Source organism: Acartia tonsa, chromosome 2 (genome assembly GCF_053477335.1).
Source record: "Acartia tonsa isolate MP-2025a chromosome 2, ASM5347733v1, whole genome shotgun sequence".
Taxonomy (NCBI): domain Eukaryota; kingdom Metazoa; phylum Arthropoda; class Copepoda; order Calanoida; family Acartiidae; genus Acartia; species Acartia tonsa.
This window is the reverse complement of record NC_137261.1, coordinates 54,065,786-54,087,151: the sequence shown is the minus strand read 5'-3', so window position 1 is coordinate 54,087,151 and position 21,366 is coordinate 54,065,786. Positions and strand designations below refer to the sequence as shown.

The 21,366-nt window shown below is 32.7% G+C and overlaps 4 protein-coding genes across 6 annotated transcripts in view; 3 read left to right on the top strand and 1 right to left on the bottom strand.

Annotated features, from left to right (window-relative positions):
* Positions 1-2: 2 nt before the first annotated feature.
* Positions 3-4,256, bottom strand: Mpi (mannose phosphate isomerase). Of its 3 annotated transcripts, none has more exons than XR_013876934.1 (6): positions 3,469-4,256; positions 3,022-3,131; positions 2,608-2,754; positions 1,995-2,093; positions 1,035-1,244; positions 3-637 (listed from the first exon to the last, which is right to left on the bottom strand). XR_013876934.1 is itself a non-coding variant. In XM_080151366.1 (5 exons), exons 1-5 carry the CDS (start codon positions 4,202-4,204, stop codon positions 1,089-1,091), a joined length of 1,248 nt encoding a protein of 415 aa, XP_080007492.1. In that variant the 5' UTR covers positions 4,205-4,256; the 3' UTR covers positions 3-1,088. The 3 variants fall into 3 exon arrangements, 1 of the variants encoding a protein (XP_080007492.1); XR_013876935.1 differs by having other exon boundaries at positions 3-608; XM_080151366.1 differs by having other exon boundaries at positions 3-1,244.
* A 2,992-nt stretch (positions 4,257-7,248) lies between these two features.
* On the top strand, positions 7,249-9,932 carry LOC145312180 (uncharacterized). The gene is made up of 3 exons (XM_080151368.1): positions 7,249-7,372; positions 7,684-8,625; positions 9,050-9,932. The coding sequence occupies exons 1-3, from the start codon at positions 7,272-7,274 to the stop codon at positions 9,189-9,191; spliced, it is 1,185 nt and encodes a 394-aa protein (XP_080007494.1). The 5' UTR covers positions 7,249-7,271; the 3' UTR covers positions 9,192-9,932.
* LOC145312616 (E3 ubiquitin-protein ligase listerin-like) lies at positions 9,931-11,904 on the top strand. Its single transcript, XM_080151875.1, has 4 exons — positions 9,931-10,115; positions 10,467-10,524; positions 10,818-11,195; positions 11,716-11,904. Exons 1-4 carry the CDS (start codon positions 9,940-9,942, stop codon positions 11,902-11,904), a joined length of 801 nt encoding a protein of 266 aa, XP_080008001.1. The 5' UTR covers positions 9,931-9,939.
* Positions 11,905-12,190: 286 nt separating this feature from the next.
* Positions 12,191-21,366, top strand: part of LOC145312176 (E3 ubiquitin-protein ligase listerin-like) — a 38,975-nt gene continuing 29,799 nt past the window's right edge. Inside the window, exons 1-9 of the mRNA XM_080151363.1 lie at positions 12,191-12,336; positions 14,904-14,998; positions 15,206-15,642; positions 16,841-16,957; positions 17,265-17,477; positions 18,147-18,335; positions 18,779-19,326; positions 19,445-19,557; positions 19,829-19,895. Coding sequence (XP_080007489.1) covers positions 12,242-12,336; positions 14,904-14,998; positions 15,206-15,642; positions 16,841-16,957; positions 17,265-17,477; positions 18,147-18,335; positions 18,779-19,326; positions 19,445-19,557; positions 19,829-19,895 — 1,874 coding nt within the window. The 5' untranslated portion in view covers positions 12,191-12,241. The remainder of the gene's footprint in view (positions 12,337-14,903; positions 14,999-15,205; positions 15,643-16,840; positions 16,958-17,264; positions 17,478-18,146; positions 18,336-18,778; positions 19,327-19,444; positions 19,558-19,828; positions 19,896-21,366) is intronic.

The following is a 21,366-nucleotide window of genomic DNA, read 5'->3' as shown; positions in this document are numbered from 1 at the left end:
CATCTGAAATTTGAAAGAGATGTAAATCCAGGGGTTTATAGTAAATATGATAAAAATACTACAACAATATAAAACACTAAGATGTAAAGATAAATTTTATAACACTTAATATATGAAAAGCTTAACTATAAAATATTTATTTAATCTACAAAATTTACAAACCAGAAGATTACATTTCATAATTAAAAATTATATTTGGTATTTTCTATTTTGATTTGTAGGTAGGTAATATTTTTCATAATGTTTATTAAAGAAGATTTCATGTTCTATTGTCAATTCTAATATAAAAAATAAATAAATAACAACACTAGTCAAAAAACATCTAAAACTGGTAAAAGTATAAGTCTAAATGCAAACAAATATATAATAAATAACATGAAAATAGGTAGACATAGACTTTACTTCATTAAAGTGTACCTCAATAGGTTACTCTCTGAGTAGATAGGTATGTCTAACTAAACTTAATTTTTATTCCACTATATATAAATAAATGTTCAAAGAACTTTTTAAAATCTACAATTAAAAACTAAACAATTTCATAGCCTGGAATCTTTGGCTAATTTTTATGAATTTATGAAAGGTAAATTGTTTTTTGGTAGCCTAAATACCTAGGATTGGCAGTGCAGAAAAAATGATTCTAAAGCATAAAAGATAAGTTCTGAGTATAACTCTTAAGTAAATGTCTGAACTAAAATGCATTCACAGTACTTTTTCAGACAGGGGTTTATATCAATTTTTCCCGGACTGATAAATATTTGATTCCCCCACCCTAGTTTTTTTCCGTGCGAAGGGAAGGGAAATGTTTTTATTACTTTTTATTTTACTCATTGTTTTTACCCCTTCCATATACATATTTTTTTGTTTTTTCCACAAGGAATGGGAAAAATGGAAATAACATTTTCAGTAGGTATTATGGTATACTCTTTATTTTTTCATGTTTTTCCACTCCCACATATTTTTTTATTCCCCCTCCCCCTTTTTCTAGACTGAGATAATTTGTCTGAAATGTTCATGTTCTATACCTATATACGTACCTAGTATGTTTTAAAATCATTAGTTCTGTCCTGTTAGGTATAACATTGTACGAATTACAATTTGCAGAAAGCTTGATAAGCAACAATTTCGTCACAGTCTTCAATGAAAACCTCGAGGATCTTGTGAGCCGGCAGCATGAGGACGGTGCCAAGCTTGATTTCGTCAGAAGCATAGGGCTGCACCACAGACAGACCACCCTCCTTAACAACCTGAAAGTAATATCAAATATCTATTTCAAGTTGTTAAAATCCTTAGGGAGATATTTCATCATAGGAAAAATAATCTGACTTTTTCTTGAAAATTTTGTTGTAATCCAATAATATCAGGGACAAGAGCAGTGTTGTGGATCCGCATTGATTGTATGCGGATCCGACTCCGGATTCTTGACAATAAGTATAAAATCACCAAATTATTTTTAAAAAATATGTCCTTAATCTCGAAGTCAAAAACACTTTTAATTTCTAAGTCTGAACCTAAACCTTAAAGATTGGCTCTCATCACGAGAATGTCTTTGTAAGTGACTATTTTATATAAATTTAGGTAGATTTTTCCATAAATTTATACCCCAGGATCAAAGATGCGGATCCTTGCGGGTCCGGATCCTCAACTCTGTACAAGAGAAAGTGATTCAGACAAATAATTCTGAGTGAAAATTTCCCCCACAACCCTTTTCCCTTATTTCTCCCCTTCTTACCCCCTTCCCATTAGTTACACCAAAAAACAAGTTTTACGCCAACTCTATGCAAACATAATATTCAATTTTCGGAAATTTCAAATGGAATTAATTGGCTGAATCACAGCACCTGAATAATATAAAGTGAACGTTTTTTTGTCTGGAGCTAAAGATCTCGGAAATTGCCGGACCAAATAGGTTTTACTTTCCAGGGAAGCTTTATAATTGTCTTGGGATAGTTTTAGGCATTTTTTATGACTCTGTATTATATTGTTTGTAAACTGACCTTGTTGCTGACAAGATATTTTCCAGTTCCCTTGGTGAATATCAGGATGGAGATGGAGTCCAGAGCTGGTACAGAGAAACAGTCAGAGTTAGATGAGATCTGAAATATTCACAATAAATTATAGCTTTAGAATGCTACAATTTTCAAAACTGAAAAAATTACTGAGAGGAAAATACAATAAAATAAATCTTTTTACTAAAACAACTCGGTATTAAATGATAAAAACGAGACCGAAAACGGTCATAGATGTATTTATAATCTATATGATTTAGCATAGAAAGAATAATATCTACATATATAATATACAGATAAAAAAAAAGCAGAAAGAGAAAGAAAATGAGGGGTTAGGTATATTTTGATTTAGTTTTTGTGGTCCTCTTCCTCTTTTAAAAATACAAAAATTTGCTAAAAATTTTAAGTCACCACCGAAAAAAAGGATAATAAGAAATAGGTATAAAAGGGGTGGTATCTAACATATACACTATTATTTTGATTCTAAAGGTTTCTTAATCAGTCGGTCAGTGAATCAGTGAGCCACAGATGAAAACGGATACTTAAAGCGATGCTACGCACCTAAAAATCTACCTACCTATAAAACTTTTTTATATGTTACCTTAATCATATTAACAGCAAAGTCTGGAACATGCGGATTAAATAGAACAATTCCTGTCAAACTATCCGTAACTCCGGGAAACTTCTGCTCCTCAGCTGTAGCACATTTGTACTGAACCATGTCAACAAGGGTGTCAACATCAATAAACTGCAAAGTAGATGTTTTATGAAAGAGGTCAGGATTATGATGCAAAAAAACATACTTTAACCAAAACAAATAGCAATTCCTCTCATTTTACTTTTTTTTTACATAATGCAGATACTTGTTAACAAGAATGTGTAGATTCTGCACTTGCTTTTAAGACATAAAATGAATAGAATTTACCCTAATATTCCTTTTAATAAAAAAAAGTTGTTTATACAATGCTCTATTTATGTCTTTAAATTTTTACATGATCTCTCTCATAGATAATACCTTTGGTGTAAGTCCTGCTCTGACAACATTGTCACTATTGGCCATACACTCCATGCACTCTCCATACAGATATGCGTGGGGTACATCTGCATCAAGGTACATAGCCTCACCTGATAACACAGGGATTAGGGGTCAGTAAAAGCGACAAAAGTTTACAAAAAAAAACTTAAAATGGGTAGGTAGGTATGTGAAAAATTTCGTTTTCAACATTTCCATGCAATTTGTTAAAACAAGTGTAATTAAAAAAATTAAAAAATACCTTTGCTTTTGACTTATAAATATCTACAAATAAAATAACCCTCCCTAATAATAGTAAATTGAAATTTTACCTAATAACTTAAGTGCTACTTTGCAAGAGAAGTAGTTCATGTAATTCAAATGCTTTTAAGAGAAAATAAACAAAAATGACAAGAAGTTTGTTTGCCCTATTTTCTCAGTAATCCCTGCCTGGCAATAGTTTGACATGATTGAGAAAGAAGATGGCAAAGCAGCCAACATCCCCAGGGAAATCTTTGTTCAGCGTATTAAACAGATCCTTCTGCAATCCTTCACTATCATTGATTCTTGCTGCCAAATTTTCCAGTTCTTTTTTGAGTACATCAACTTCTACTTTCATTAGGCTTGTAAAAGAAGCTTTGAGGCCATCTTTGTAATCATCTTCTTTGGCATTAAGCAGGGCTTGAGTTGAGGCTTCGCCTAGGATAGTCTGCAGCTCTGGTAACTTTTGTAGAAAATCTTGAATTTCTTTCAAAGGACGAAAGCCGCATAGACCCTGAAAGTCGGTCAAAGCAATGGCAATCTCAGGCTTGTGGTTGGAATCTTTGTACCTGTCTGGAAACTTGGCGTTTAGCGCCTCTGCGTTGCTTTTGTTGGGATGAATTTGAATGCTCAATGCTTGTCGTACACTTAGAACCTTAAACAAAAAGGGAAGATCCCCACCAAATCTTTCGAGGACCTTCTCCCCCAAACAGTCAGGATTCTTTTTAATGTATTCAGGTAAAGTTTCTCCAGTTCCTTTGATAACAGAAGGTCCACTGTTGTGGGTACCCATCCATAATTCAGCATAGTTGGATCCTTCGTCCAGCTTGAAGTCAGTGACTGCGTTGGCAGCAAATGAAGCCACCAAACTTGCACTGCCAACCTTGCCCCAGTGATAATTCTGAACAGCACATTTTAATTCCATGTTGAAGGTCTTTGGTACAAGGTCTAGTCTGAAAGAAAAACGTAAAGAATTTAAATTGATATAACTGATATCATACAAATATTTAAAACACATTTCTTAAAGATAAGGTACTTAAAGCGTATGGAAGACATACAGTTTTACAAGTGTATTTTGACTTGTGGAAAAATTGGCGGCTAATAGTATTTATCTTTTAGATAAAAATCGCTGTTCTTGAACAAATAATAAAACTATCAAAAATTATTGTTAGATAAATTTTATTTTCTAAATCTAATACTATTCAGTATACTTAACTAAAAGTATCTTATCTTGGATTACTAAATAAAGAAAACATAAAATCATACATACATATAAACTAATTTGTCAAAAAATGTACAAGGATGACACATCCATAAAAGCGAAGCTCAACAATCAAGACACTGAAATCTTAAAAATTTCCAAAAAAGCTAAAAAAATTTAACCAGTTAAAAAGGTCACACTGACTTTCTGAAAATGATCATAGAGTTACTACCTATGCCTTCTGGATTGTACCTAGCTATAAAAAATAATCAAGCCAAGTTTAAAATAGACAGGACAATTCTTACATATGATGGCAGCTGTCAGTTACGTACAGACAGATAGACGTACAGACCGACCCTGGAGTAAAAAGCTTCGCTTTAAAAATGCAAGTGTATCTGCAAATAATATTTATTAAATAAAATACTTACAAGACAAACATAATAAATCAAATAATAAGGATGACAATATCTATAAAAGTGAAGATCTGAAACGGTAGGACAAACGAACAATAACACTTAGACTGTCAGAACTTAATAATATTTTTGGCTTAAATTTTGTTAGGTATTTATTTTAGGCTATTTATACAAGAAGGTTAAAGTAAAATTATTGTACGTTCGAACATTACCCAGTTATATATATAGTAGCTACGCTTTTAAACTGCAAGTGAAAAGTACACATTTGCCATATGTAATTAATCAGTAGTTACTAACTTGAAAACACAACACTTACTAAATATTTCACATAGATAAATATGTTTATAATATTATTAAAGTATACGATTCTAAACTATTTATACGCTTGATTGAATAATGATTGTAAAATCCTTGGAACACGAAAATTTAAACAGAAAAAAGTAGTTTAAGTACGTAGGTGGCGTCAATAACCCCCGTTAAAAGTTTAAATCTAGACCCCTTTGAGAAACACCCCCTGTTTACTGTCCGTACAAAATATATTATTAAATAACTGTTTTTCTATACACGACGCTGCGCGCTTTTTATGGAAAAATTATCCCTATTTAATAATTACTTAATGTTGAAACAAAGTTAAGAAAATTGCAAATTACAAATTAATACGTAAAAACTTCTTATCTTTTTTTTCAGATTTTGTATCATAATTAGTGAAAATTCAACAACCATAACAATTCATAAGATATATTCAATTATAATAAATTTAAATACAGATTTAAAAGTTTTAATTAATGTATAACAGTATAATATATAGGTATGTTTATTTTTTGATGATATTATTTGCTCATATGATTTGGGCTAAAGTTGTTTTGGGGGAAAGTTGTAGCAGACAATATTATTGAGTTTTAACAGGGATAAAACTTCGTTTAAACAAATTAAATACTTTGTTATTTCAATGCTAATAATGCTTAATTTAAATGTTGTTTTTCATATAAAAATAGCTCTTTGTTTTATTTGTATATCTTTTTAAGATAAGGATTTTTATGTTTGAAAGCGCAGTTCTTAAATAACAGGATCTGTGTCTGTTTGTACTTAATAGGATCTTGCCAACCGATGAACCGATATGGTTCTCCTTTACACTCTAGCTACCGTAGTTCCTCGAAAGATTCTGGAGATGGAAATACCACCCGGCAATGAAAAATAGCATCCGGGGTTTTCTTACTTTTCCTTTGATAGCTAAAATTCAAAAAGGTCGATTTTCCAACCCAACCGCCTTACCTTGGGTGTCCTTAAAGACCTCTAGAGGCGCAACTGCAGGGAAATATTACTGCAATTTATCATAAATGTCTCTTTGAGGTTATTTTGTTTTTATTAATTATTTTTGTTTATATTTATTCCTGTTATGTGCCCTGAATGCCGCGTATTTTATGTTTACGTATAATTTTCAATTGTGTAGCAGACAGCGAGACAAATACTTTTTAATTTCATAATTTTATTATTCCAATTATATTTCATAATATTTATGTTGCAATGTTATTTTTAGATTATTGAGGTGTAAGAAAGAATGAAAATTATTATTAATTTTTCTAAGTTGCTTTTGATTAAATTGTTGAAAATTAAAAAGAAACATAACAAACATAAAAATCGTTGGTAATTTTTCACAAGAAAATCAAAGATGACAACGTCCATTAGTAGAGGAATATTGAGTAGAATAGAGACTGCAGCTTTGTCTTCCAAAGTAGACTAATAGCTTTTTTTTCATGCACTTTCCGCACTCTTTTTTTATGACCAATTAATTCAAGGGGAAAACCTAAGAAAAAACAATTAAAGGTAAGTTTCTACATCAAAATATACCAAAAAGGCCTATTTTTTTTTTCATTTAGATGTAGTACCTATAGGACTAGGCTTTTGTACCAAGTTTCAAGAATCTAGCTCAATATTTAGACTATTTTGCTCAATGTTGTAAGTTTAGATGTCTATACGCTACCACCCCCCCCCCCCTTTGTTCATGAGGAATTTTTGTCAAGAAATCTTTTTCAGAATTGTATTAGCTTTGATTATGGCATATATTTCAATTCAAGTATATTATATGCTATTCTTTTTTTGTCAGATGATATTTTTATAATCTTTAGTTTTATCTGAAAAGTACTGATTTTGTCGTAAAAAGGGGGACTTAAGCGAAGCCCTTTTTTGAGGGGGGGGGGGGGTACTTTGCAGATATTTTAGACTAAAGCTTTTATGAGTATAAACTACATTTTGGTTTTTAAGGTTGCATAAATGGTACTTATTGCAGCTTGAGATTATAATACTTAAGACTTTAATGCAAATGTAAATAAATCATGAAGATTAACTCTTTAAATTTCAGATGTCTTAAAGACATAAAAATGGTTAATTTCTCCTCTCTTCCTGAAGATGTAACAAGCATAATTATAAAATGCTATCTGTCCCATAAAGACAAGTGTGCCCTTCGTCTTACTTCTAAAAGGTACCTAAATATCATATTGCTTGTAACTTTCTTATTCTTTTTTTCAACCCGCGATAGTTTACAAATAGTAAGAGTAGGGGGAATGCCTTAAAATGCACAGTTAGGACTTCTCAGACAAAGGTCGTGCAATCAAAGGGTTAGTTTTTTGATGGATGATACTTAACCTAATATCCTTGGGTGTTAAGAGTATCGCATTCCATTACACGTGGATGATGCTCCGGTACTTAATTCACTGGGCTGAAAATAACATCCCTAATATTATCCTTTCAAAGGTAGCTGCACGTGATTAATATTTCTTTCTCGTTTTTTAGGTTGAGTGAAAAAGTAATTGAAGTTGATCCCGTCTTTTGTAAACTGTTAATCCCTGTTTCTTTATGCTCCCAGGAAGATCAAGAAATCAAAGACATTACAGTCTTGACCCAAGATAAGCCACCAAATAATAAAGGAAGCAACCAAGAAATAACTGAAATATTATTATTTCTAAAAAGAATTAAAGATAAATCATGTTACGCTCGCAGAATAGATACTGATAAACTTATAATCACACTAAAAGTGCAATGTTCGACCAAGAAAAACAAAGGGTTTGGTAGTCCTGTTTGTAGGCATTCTTTCCCTCCCATCTTCAGCGAATGGAGAGATTTTGTAAACAAAGTAGAATTCCACTGTGCCTATGACATTAAAGAACCACTGGATTTTTTTCTAGCGCAATTTCCTAAAATAGAAATATTGTCATTAACAAAAGTATTTACAACATTTCCACAACAATTATCAAATCTAAATAGTGAGACAATAGTGCAGCTCGAGTTAAAATCAGATTTCTTTGGCAACGGAGCTTATTTTGACATCAATGCGGCTACAGATTTTGGTTTACCCAACTTGAAATATTTATCTTTGATTGGCAAAAACTGTCTTCTGTATGATGAAATTCTGGATTTGTATGGAAGTCAGCTGGTTGGGCTAAACTATTTGGTCAGTGATAGTGAAAACTCAAGAGAAAGAGAATTTCCTGACCTAAAATACTTGTGTTATAGTTGTCGCACAGCAGACATGCCTTGGTTTTGTCCCAACCTTGAATTTATTTGCCTGACCTACAATTCTCCTGTGATCCAAGAGTTGCCTAACCTGCAGTATCTTGCATATACGATGGCTGGACCCTTCATAACTGAGGTCGTAAGAACAAATAAAGAAGAAGTGATTGATCTGTATTTAATGGGAAATAATTACAATTTACCACCAACAAATTATGTTGAAGGGTGAGTTTTAAATCCAATTTTTACTTATATTAAACTATAGGTAAGTTAGCTGCGTAAATCACATGGAAAACATGTTTTCTTTAGTGGTGAAGCTACTCTATAATTCGAAATGTATTAAACGTTTTTGTAGAAACATGATATTCTTGGCTACTATTTAAGATAGATTATTAGATAGCTGCTTTTTTGTGAAGATTCTCTTTACAAATGAGCAACCATTTGGCAATTTGTTTACTTACATGGTCCGTTGGTATGTCGGCCATGTTATAAAAGACAAAGATTTTCTTTGTTCTTTTTCTCCTTCTTATTTAATGGCCTGTGAACATCTGATATATAGAGTAGACTATAAATAAATTTTACCGTTAAATTTTTGTGCTTCTCTATAGGTATTTATAACTTAACTTAAATATTTTTTTTTATATTTTAGTAATTACACGGCACCCCCTGGAAAAGTTCGATATTATTCGGAAAACCACGATGATTGGAAAGATGATATGTACAAGTTTTTTGGGCGACACCCTGCCGCCATCAGATTGGTGAATGGGGTAATTTCTATATCTTCACCATGATGTGTTTTTTAGACCATGGTAGAAAATTTTATGGTACAAAATAACTAATGTAATTTAATACCTATTATCTTCATAATTGTAGTTACATGCTTTTGTTTACATGTTACTATGTCCCCTGAAATTAATGCTCATGTGTAAATATTTTACACTTATATTTTTTTATTTGAAACATTATTTATTTTGATACAAGCATTTTAAAATACCTATTACCTTTAAGTTATTATTATCACGTAGTTAACTTTAATTATACCCAATTTGTTTATTGTTAATTTAGTATACAATAATATTATATCTTATAGTTAAATAAATTTATCTATTCCAGATTTGTGATTGTTGTTAAAATTTGTGTTTATAGTTACCCTTGTTAATATGAAGAAAATTTTTGCTTTAATACTGAGCTTCGCTTGTTAGCTAACACAACATTATGGCTACAAGTATAATGGATTTATTATTACCTTAATCAAGTAAATCTTATAGAGGGCTAAAATGATAATCCTCTACACCATCCTCCCATTACACCCCAACCCCTCACCTCCTACTGGATGAACATATTGATCAATAAATGAAAGTGGAAATAATAGCAACCTAAATTGACAACTTTTCCCCCTGTCATAATGTCCACGTATATCCTACATCCATTATTGCTAAATAAAAAACCTTTACTCATAAAATATATTATATCCTATACCTATATTGAATGTTGTTTTAATATGTAAAGAGTATTTTTATATTTTTTCCAGATGTAAAGATGGGTAAAAAAGATGGAGGAAACCGCACCAAAGGGAACGCCAAGGTTGCCAGCAGCGCCCGCAGTGCACAAATACTTGGCAATAATGCCACAGGATTTATTGGATTTGGAACCAACGCGGAGTCTGGATTTGTTCCTCTCCTGCAGTCGGATGACGGTGTCCCTCCAGATTTCAGGTACAGTGTCTCAATTACAAGTGATTTTCATCATAGTGACTCGTTGGGCTAAAATACCGCCCCCCCCCCCCCACCATTCTTCTTATTTCAAAAATAAATTAAAATTAAAGGAGTTTGGGTTAGTTTCTTATTTGTTTGTATTACTTTAGTTCATGCTAGGTTAAAGTTATATTTGGTACTGTGTAGCCATTTAGAGTTAAGGCATGTACTCTAACGCGGGGTAGGTTAGAGGCATAGAAAAAACCCAACCACAACCCTACCCCTTATTTTCATTTTGCTTTGTTGTAATTTTTCTTGTCCTTATCCCTGAGTTGATCTAATAACTTTTTAATTGTTAATATTTATATTTAGACTTGTTATGCGAAAGATGCTGAAAAAAGACACAACTACAAAAGTTAAAGCTTTACAGGTATACCTACCTACCCTGTTGTTTTATCAGACAATCCATTGGTAGTTTTTTTTTGCTGCTGGTTCCAAGAACCTTGTAATAATGCCAGGAACCAGAAGACATTCGTTACCAGAAATATTTTACCTAGAACCTCAGTTGGCCCTGTTATCTTTTTTTTCTCCAATTAAAGTCAAACAATTAAATTAAAAATAGTCCTAGGTTTATTACCGCCCAAACAGTACAAAATTAAAGTCTATTTAAATCGTCATTACATTGTGTAAGAACTGCTATAATATAACATTTTCAATATTCAGGAATTTCTAGAACTATCATTAAACAGCACAGAGGATATTATGGTTAGCGTTCTCCCGTTCTGGCCCGCGGTGTACAACAAACTAGCTGTAGATACTGACCATAGGGTCAGGGAGCTAACACATGTTGCTCTAAAGCATATTGTAGCTGCTGTCGGCAAAAATTTGGCTCCACATTTAAAATCCTTATCTGGCACATGGTTTATCGGACAGAGTGACAGCCATGCACCGGCGGCCGACGCCGCTCTGGCCGCCTGGCAGTCGGCTTTTCCGGATCCGGCCAAGTCGACTGGTGCCAAAGAGTTTTGTGGGGATGAGATTTTTAGTTTGATATTTGATAATCTTATCCTGGCTACGCCACAATCTCTCTCGGATCCCAAGGTAATAATATTATATTTATGCCTTTTTGAAGAAAAAAAACTTACCTATAGTATTCACTTCTTCCGCCAATTCAAAGTCTTTTAAAGCTTTCTTTTTATCTGTATGGTCCTTGGGACCTCGAAAATAATGGTCTCTAAATGTTTGTCTGTCCAGTGGATCGCACATTGGGGGTGTTACAAGGATCTCTGCTGGGAATCGTGATAATTGACATACTTTTTTATCTTTGGTGCAAGCTACTCTATAAGTAGGGTCAGTCCGTAAGTCATTTCGTACCTCTGTCTTGTTAGTCAAGAAAAAGATGCGGTTCATTAATATAAATTAACTAACGATGGATAGTATAGCCAGAAGAATGGTTCCTTTAATGTTTGATTGTCTAATCAACCCTAGTCGATCTAGGACACTACATTCAGAGTCAGCTACAAACGTTTTTATTATTATTGAGAGAAAAAAAAATTAGGACAAAATTTTTTTTTCCATTTCAAAAAGCCATAAGTTTGATGATCACTAATCTTGTTTCTAGACAACATCGCCAGAAGAAATGGAATCTAAATATGAACGCACCCTGTGCATGAGTTTAACATCCTACATCAAACTAATGGAGAGTGTTAAGAAGCTAAATGAGGAGAAACAAAACAAACTTTTAGACAGCCCTAAATTCTGGAAATACGGAAAACACAAGGAAAAATACAATTTTATGATTAGCTTTTAAGGGAAAAGGGTTGGAAAATCCAGCTTTGGGGATTTTAAGGGATAAGACAATGGACGAGTAATTGATGTACATTCCCAATATTGATAAACAAAATTACACCTTCTGTAGATTAATATTATTGTTTGAAAAGTTTGAACCCAAAGTTTTTAAGCAAACGAATAAGATAACAATAATATTAAACTTTAGCTACTAGTGTATTTTATAGTGTAATATGTCCCCTCCCTTCCAGGCTATTTTACAAATATTAATTAAACATATTCATATGATTTAATAGAATTTCATAATAAATTGTAATTTCCTGTTACAGGCAATCAAAGTTCGACGATCATTTTTCTCTATGTTAACCCAGTTGTGTCAAAAGATGCCACAATCTTTGGCTGAAAGAGGCAGTAAAATAGCTCCGGCTGTTCTGACCTGTCTTGGAGATCAGGAACGGATATAAATTAACATTTTTTTATTCATTGATAGTTAGGTAGGTATATTTAGGGTATTTCGGCAACTTTGAATGATCCATAAGTAATTTAGTTTAAGTATAAGCGTGCAGAAGATTAAATACCCCATTTAATATTGAAATTCGACCTTCCCCTTTCTACGGGCCCCTAAGGTTTTACACCCTCCCTGACAATTTTCTGTGCACATCACTGAGTTTAAGTATGGGTAGTAGGTATAGTATAGTTTTGAAATATATAGGGTAGTGCGGGGTAATTCCGGTAAATTTTTTGCTTCAACTTAAAAAAAAACATACTTCCCAAATGAACGATATGGCAATAACGAAGAAGCCTGTCTTGGTCCCATTAAGATCTCGCAACTAGAAGTCGGTCAAAAATTGGTTAAAAGGGCGGCGGTTGGCCTATACCGGAATTACCCCACCGGTGGGGCTATTTCGGTCAGTTGGCTTTGGGGGGGTGGAACACCCCCTTAAAATATTTTTTTTTTTACATTTTAAACTATGAGTAGAAAGCTAAGGTCATTAGCTTTCTAACAGTACTAGTCGCATGCAGATCAGACAATTTTTTGACCACATTTTCCCCATTATAAAAAAGTCGGTAAAATCGCAAAAAAAACAGCAATTTTTTTCATGCAAACTTTAAAAAAAAATCATACTTTTTATTATATGATTAGGTTTTTTAAGCTTTATACATAAATTAGAGGCAATTTCTGATTCGCAAGTCTTGGAATTTCTTGAAAAAAGTGATTTTTTCCCAAAAAATTTTTAATTTAAAAAATCCTGCCAGTTTTGACAGCAGTTTTTGATACATTTTTTCTTGTCTCAAATTGGCTAGGATTGACCTACAAGGGTGGTTAAGGTGTCTAAAGATGCAAAATTACATGCCTGACAATTAACTTGAAATGATATGGGGTCTAACTCTAATATTTCAACACATTTTATGCAACAGGAATTTTGAAAATGCAAAATCTTGAATATGTACTCTAAATCTTGGAGATAGAACCCATATCCTGGGGATTTTTTGTTAGGACATGCAAAGAGCTTTCTATAGACACCTTAAACACCTTTCTAGATTAATCCTTGCCGATTTGACATAAAAAATCAAAACCGCGCAAAAATCTCGAACACCCTCTTATACGAAAAAGATGCAAGGGTTTCATATGGAATTTAAAATCTTCTAGCAGTCTTTCTAATAGACATACCCCTTCTTACATGAGCCAATGCAGCTGATACATCTTCAGGAAAATATTTAAGGCGTTCCTTTGGGTGATATACTCTTCCCATTACTATAAAAATGTGTCTGAAAAATTTTTAATGTCTTTACAAATTGAAAAGCTTAGGCAACAAAACATGACATAATACAAGCAGTAAAATGACTAGTATTGTACATTACACAACAGGCAAGGCAATGATTAAAGCTTAGGTCATGCATTTAGGTTGTTTATGCTTCCAGATCACCTAAATAAAACATTAGGGTATTATACAGTTATAAATACAGTAATAAAAAAAAGTAAAAAAAAGTGACCGGAATAGACCATTTTTTTTAGACGAAAAAAAAATTATGAAAAAATCAAGTTAGAACAACGCCTCCAATTGCTAACGATAAATGAATGCCATATCTTTCATTTTACAAAAACCCGGGGGTCGATAGGACTTACCATTTTTTCACAATTTTAGATTGAACATGGCCTATTTTGAAATTTTTTTTGCAAATTTTTTGCAACTTTTTGAGGGCAAAAAAATCATAGAAGGAGTGATCTGAGAAAGTAAGAAATGAAAGTATAGGCAATAAACTACAACTTTGCTTTTCTGAAGATCTCTCGCAAACGTTTAGAACACCGTTAAAAAACGGTTTTAAAAAAGTTGGTCGTTTGACCGGAATTGACCCGATGACCGCATTAACCCCGCACTACCCTACAAAAAAAAGAAATGAAATGATGATTTTAAAAATACAATTACAAAAATAACAGAAATGGTGAATTAGTCAAAATAATACAACATTTTGAAAGGACATATTTTGATAGGTACCTATTTTGAAAAAAAAGATTCATTTAAGAATTTTTTTTTTACAAAAATAAGTACTTAACAACAGGGTGTCGGAGCCGTTTAATTTTGATGCGGCTCCGCGGAGCTCTGGCTCTAGCTCCGGCTACTATCTTAAAATTGATATATCAATTTTGTTCATTATTGAATTTGATAAAATAAAATAAATAATATTTTGCTTTTATTTGATTAAAGCTATATAAAGGATGTGTGTCTATTTGTTAAGTAACAATAGTTTTTTAGTTTATTATAATGAAATAGACCGTTGCCAAATTATAATATTACTTTAAAAAATCATTTTAGCTAATCTGGAGCCGGAGCCGTTTTTAACGAAAAATACGGCTCCGGCTCCACCAAAAATGTTGCTGCTCCCGGCTCCAAAACACTGCTTAACAAGCCTAGGTATAACTTCAAGACCCGCAAAAACTGAGATTTAACTCCCTTTAAAAAAACCTTTTCATAAAACTTCCTTGAAAAAATGTTAAAACTATCTGTCCTACCTCAAGGATGCTGGTGTCACAGTTTGGGAGGCCAGCTACCATCTACTAGGAGTTCTACAGGATCCATGGACGCTTGTCAATCCATGGAAGGCAGTTTATCCAGGTATAAAAATTTAAATCAACACTTATTCTGAAACCTGAAGTTAAAAGTATCTATCTAAGTTTTAAATATGACGTTTTTTGATTTAGTTTAGGTATTCTTCCTAAATACTGTAGGTTTAATAGTTTAATTTTTTTGGCACAAAAAATATCGTCAACATTTAAATTCGCTACTTGTAGACCTAATAATTTTATAAAATCATTATTTAAGGTATCTGGACGACATTGAAAACAGCGGCTGGTGGAAAACCAGAGCCGTTATTTCCCCTGCTGATGCCATTCCTAGAAAAACTTGGGATTGACGCCATGCAAGACAAAGAGAAGTTCATAAATCAATGGTTCTCATACCTAAATGAGGGTTTGGCCTTGCTAAAAGCCAAAAAGTCTCCAAGCTGTGGAGTTGTAACTAAAACCATCATTGAATGTATTTTCTATTTGTTTAATAAATGTGATCTACCACAAACAGTGAAAAGCAATCTGATCAATGATCATCTTATTACAATTGTAACAGAGGAAAGCCTTGGCAGAAATATTGCTAGTTGTCTGCTGGATTATTTGATGTTTTGGAATCGATCTGCTGGTGGCAATACTGAAATAGCCCAGTGTAACCAGTATTTTTGGTCCAGTCTTCATTATATATGCACGCAGGTATATAATAATAACTTGTCTTTAATTACTTAAAGGGACTATGCACAAACAAGAGCGAGTGATTTTAAACACCTTCCAGCAGTGATTTTGAGTATTTCTTTTGTTAATAGACTATTTTTTAGTATAGTAATATCAAATAAAAAAATAACCTTCATTATAACAGAGACTAAGATATCAACCTAAAAAATGCCTTACATCACTACTGGAAGGTGCTTAACATCCCTTGCTCTCGTTCGTACATAGTCCCCTTTAAAGTTAAAATATCGTTCCTATGTAACAACCTAATACCTAAAGGACAGGTACTGAAATGCCTTGGTGAAAGTAACGTTAATAGTCATTGATAATAAAACGTCAAATTCCAATGATAAAGAGAGGGGTAGGTTTCTGGTAAAATCCGTAAAGGTTTTGTGTTATAAGTTTAAAACAGTAGTAGAACGATAAAAAGGGGGGGGGGGGCGAAAGTGACACTTTTTGAAACCAAAACTAAGAGTCAACAAAGGAACTCAACTAAAAAAAGGGTTACAGGTCTGAGATTTTGCATGGCAGTTGCTTTATAGGGGTACAATATGGAACTGTGAAGAAACGGCGGCGCAACCGCCGAAAACCGCCGTTTCCCGCCGTAATTTTTTGTTGCCTTTTTTCGGCGGTTTTCGGCGGTTGCGCCGCCGTTTCTTCACAGTTCCATATTGTACCCCTATAAAGCAACTGCCATGCAAAATGTCAGACCTGTAACTCTTTTTTTAGTTGAGTTCCTTTGACTTTTAGTTTGGGTTTCAAAAAGTGTCACTTTCGCCCCCCCCCCTTTATGTTAACTTTTTAAAAAAATTTTGTCTATAGTTCTTTTCAATAAGAAATACACATGATTAGTGAATATTATCGTTCTACTACTATTTTTAAGCAATAAAACACACACCTTTACGGATTCTACCAGAAACCTACCCCTCTCTTTTTAAGTATTTATATTATTTAGCTGATTGTATAAGTATAAATTAAAATATGAAAAATGATAATTTTCATTTAAACTATAGGTACCTATTAAAGCAGCTTAACAAGTCTTCAAAAAAAAAGTTGTCAAATATTGACATCATATTTAAAGGTAACATGACGTCAATCGACATAATTCGGCCAAACATTGGAATATTGTTCCCTTTTTTTGGAGAAACTATAAGCCGCTTCAATATAATGATTTTTATTTCAGAAACAAACAGTTGGCCCAGTACTACAACTATACACCTGTCTACCCAAAGATACGGAAATTATAGAAATAAAGAAAATTGCTACCGACGTCTGGAAACAACAATTACAAAGTCTAAAGGCAAATATTTTTTATTTTGAAGTTCTTTGTTAGAAATCATCTGGTGGTTAAAAATGTTATCACCCCAGAAAAATTTCAACTCTATCTCTACTAGAGATTGTTTAAAGAGATGCAGAAAAAATACAGCCAGTCTTATTAATTATTGTTGTGTAATAGGCTGAAAATTTGTTTTCATTAGCTATCCATAACTTTTTCAAACCTATGACGTTTTAATAAATGCACTAAGTAGGTAACCAACCTTTGATTTTATAAAATAATCATTAGGCAAACTTTTTAATGTGAATTTTAAAATGACTTTATTTCAAAGGATGGGAATAATATCTGCGAGTCCCTACTGATCCTGAACAGTATTCTGGAAAGTTTTGGCCATCAGGACAAGTTGCTCGGTAGCCAACAGGATCTCATTACAGTTTACAATGACAGTGTCCTGAAGATTGCTGGAAACCTGGAGGCGGAGGATTCTGTGACCAGGTTTACCTGGGCTCTGGCCGCCTCTGTACAGATTGATAGTGGGCTCAAGGTGGAGATTCTTTTAATTTTTCTTTGTAAACCCAGATTTTCTATAAAATTATGCTTGTGATATTCGCCATTCCAGCCGTTCGTGATCAAGATTTCATATTACAATCTCTTTTGCTTTTTATTTTCTTACACACAAACTAATCTAACACCCGTCCATAGTGCACACAAATTAAATCACAAACACTCTTGTAGTAGAGATAAATGATGCTAAAGATAATACTTAAAAATATTGTACTGCTTCCTTAATGGTCGTTTGAACATTAAACATTTTAGGCTGCGTTGATATAAATGACAAAATTGGTTGATTTTCAATGGCCCAATTGAGAGTCGACACAAGGACCATGCGATGGGGATATACAGTTATTTAACCCCTTCCCCCTCGAGTGTTTTACTATAATCGTACATACACAAACAAATGAATCACAAACACACTTGCAGTAGAGATACACGATGGTCAAGATAATACTTAAAGATATTGTACTGCTTACTTGTAAACTGACTACCTAATAGTCGTTCGAACATATGTATAATATTTTGAGCAAGTCATAAGGTTCAATAAACTTAATACAACTATTTAACAATTTGTTTTATCACGATCGGAATGTATATGGCTTGATATTGTTTCGCTGCTGATGGATTTTAGGGTTATTTTGATTTACTTTTATTTTAGTTATTACAATCATTCACTGAAGTTTTTCGTCCTTTGGCGGTTGGAAAACTGCTACAAAGAGCCGTTGAATCCAGGAAGAGCCCTGAGCTTCTGGAGAAATGTTTGACAAATCAAGGTGTTCAAACTGTGTTAGTTACACTAGTTGAGAAGATTATTGAACAATTAGAAAGTGGACAAAGTTTAAATCAGGTAAGGGTCTTAAAAATTCCTAAACTTTTTTTTTCATTTAAAAGAATAATCAAGAATAAACTAATGCTTAGAAAAAACTGGTTTTATTCAGATTCCATAGTCGCGTCGCTTGTAAAAAATCCAGGGAGGAAGGGGACATTGTACAGCAGATTACACTGATACTCAAAGTTTTATAACCACGATTTCTTATTCGTTAGCTTCAAATCCTTGGGTACTTTTTATTTAATTATGATTGTTTTTATTTTTTACAAACTGCTTTTAATCTAAAGAAGAGGTAATCTTAATGTTTATCATGATTGGGGATGTATATCAATTTTTCGTCTATTGTCTTATCCCTTCAGATACCTGTTTAATATACCACTTTTCTAGTCGTTTTTAACTATCTAGTGCATTATACTGCCTATTGTTGATCGTTCACATTAACATACTTAATATGTGTTCAGGAGAATTGGACAACAGTATCACAAATATTAAAATATGAACTATCCCTGCCACATGAATTCCAACACAAACTAATCAACCTTATTGCTCAAAGCTTACACAATCACAGCACAAAGCCAAAGCTAGTTGACATTCTTTGTGAATTAACAGCCTTGATGGCCAAATCTAGACAGAGCATAGTTGCTACAGCAGAAAATGGGAAAAGTTTGGTGAAATCAATATTTAATCTTGACACTGATAATTTTGAGGATATTCATGTTAAAAGTGTTGATAGATGTTGGGAAACTATAACTGTAATTTACCCAGATTTTATTGAAATTCTAGCCACTGAACTACAGCAACTATTAAGCAAAGAAATAACTATGACAAACCTAGAAAGACTTGTTGTAAAATCTGAAAAGTTGGTGAAGATAGCTGCCAAGAAAAGTGAAGAAATATTATGTTCTACTCTTGAGATTATATTTGCACAAGTTGATTATAATCTGTCACAAGTAGTTTGGTACCATGTTCTCTTTCATCAGAGGCTTTTTTATCCTTCTTGTAGTGAAAGGTATGTATTTTCCTTACATTATTTTCGTATATTTTTCGCATTCATGATTACACTAAAGTCAAAAATAGTTTTTGTAAGTCTTTTTAAAATTCCGTCTGTAGAATCTAATTCTACTTAGATTGGAAGAAGCTTTGTTCCAGCAGTCGCGGCCTGAACCTGAAAACCTTATCCTGGCAAACAGAAGCTTGGTTTTATTAACTATTTTGCAAAGTGTGCATGAAATTAAATTAGGTAGGTGTCATATGTTTTAATTGGTAAATAGTAAAAGCGTAAACAGTTTTTTTTTCATATGAAACCATGGTGAAACTTTTTTAGTTGATTTTACTATGTTAAAAATAAATCTAGCATATTCATCAAAAATACTCATAATCACTGCTTGAAGGTGCTTATAAAACCTTGCTCTCGGTCCTGAATATTACTCTTTCATTCAATTCAATTAAAAGCACTAACTCTTCGCTTTTTTTGTTAACAAAAAAAAAAATTCTATAATCAACAATTTTAGATGGTGACGATGAAAGAACTATACCTGAAGAGGAAAGAATACATTTAAAAGAAAATTTCATTAATAGGTTCGTTTTTTTTTGTGAAAATAATATATTTTAGCAATATACAGGGTGAGTCAGAAAAAACTGAGTTTTCCGATTTTCTGATACAACCAGTAGGAATATGGAAAAAACAGGTTGTGGGGAAAAAGGTGGGTCCGGCTTTCTGGCATATCTCAAATTTGGCGAACTTAAAACTTTGCAACGCCTAGATAGAAATTATTTTTTTCTATTTAGAATATTTACATTCTATATTTAAATGCACTAAAAATTATTAAAGGATTATTATTTTGTATATCAAAAACATTAATTTGATTTTAAAAATTAGCGGTTGTATCGGAGACAACTTCGCAGGAAACTAAATAACATTTGTGTTACATCTAGGATGACTTTAGAGTTTAAGTTTTAGTAGCGAATTTATTCTATGTTTAACCCTAAACGGTCGGTACCCTTTCTGGACCCTAATAGGTTTGGGGGGGGGGGGTCGTTGAAGTTCCCCCCTATTAAACAAACATCCTGTTATTTTCTTATGAGGATTGCTAAATATTCTTTTTAAAAGCGAAGCTTTTCTATAATTAGGGTCTGTCGGTCCGTCCGTAACGGATAGCTTTTTCGTTAATTTAGGCATGTTAGAATTGTCCTATCGATTTCAAATTTTGAATGGTGATTCCTTTAATAGTTAGGTACGATTTAGAAAGCGTAGCAACTCTATAACCATTACCAAAATGTCCGTACGTCCATTTTAAACATGTTGATTTTTTTACTTTTTTAACAACAAATTTTTTGTGATCTAATCATCCGATTGATCTGATTTTTGGTGTATTTATTCCTGGGACAACAAACTATAATGTTATAAGCGAAGCAACTCTATAATCAAGTCCTAAAAATGTAAGTATGTCCATAAACATTATCCTGTATTAAGCAGTTTTTCAACAAATTAAATGTTGACAAAGAATTTTAGCCTTCTATCTTAAATGGCAGCTTAGAAAATCACATTTTCCCAAAAGTATTATTGACTGACAGACTGATGGACTGATGGACAGACTGACAGACAGATGGACAGACATCTCAATATCTCTAAAATTAAGCTCAGAGCCTACATTTTTAATGTTTGTGGGGTCTTTTGCTCAACTAGCTCCTAAAAGGAAATTCCCAATATGAATTATGTATTGATTACTTAGTACGGTTATGTTAAGAAAGTTTTCTGGAAAAAATCATCTCAATATTTCTAAAAATAAGCTCAGAACTTAATTTTTTAGTGTATGGGGGTCTTATGCTCCACTAGCCCCTAGAAGAAAAGTCTCAAAATGAAATCTGTAATGATTACTTAATTGGTTATGTTAAGAAAGTTTTCTGAAAAAAAAATCATCTCAATATCTTTAAAAATAAGCTCAGATTTAAAATGTTAGTGTTTGGGGGGTCTTTTGCTCCAATAGCCTCTAGAGGGAAAGTTCCAAAATGAAATCTATGATGATTACTTAGTACGGTTATGTTAAAA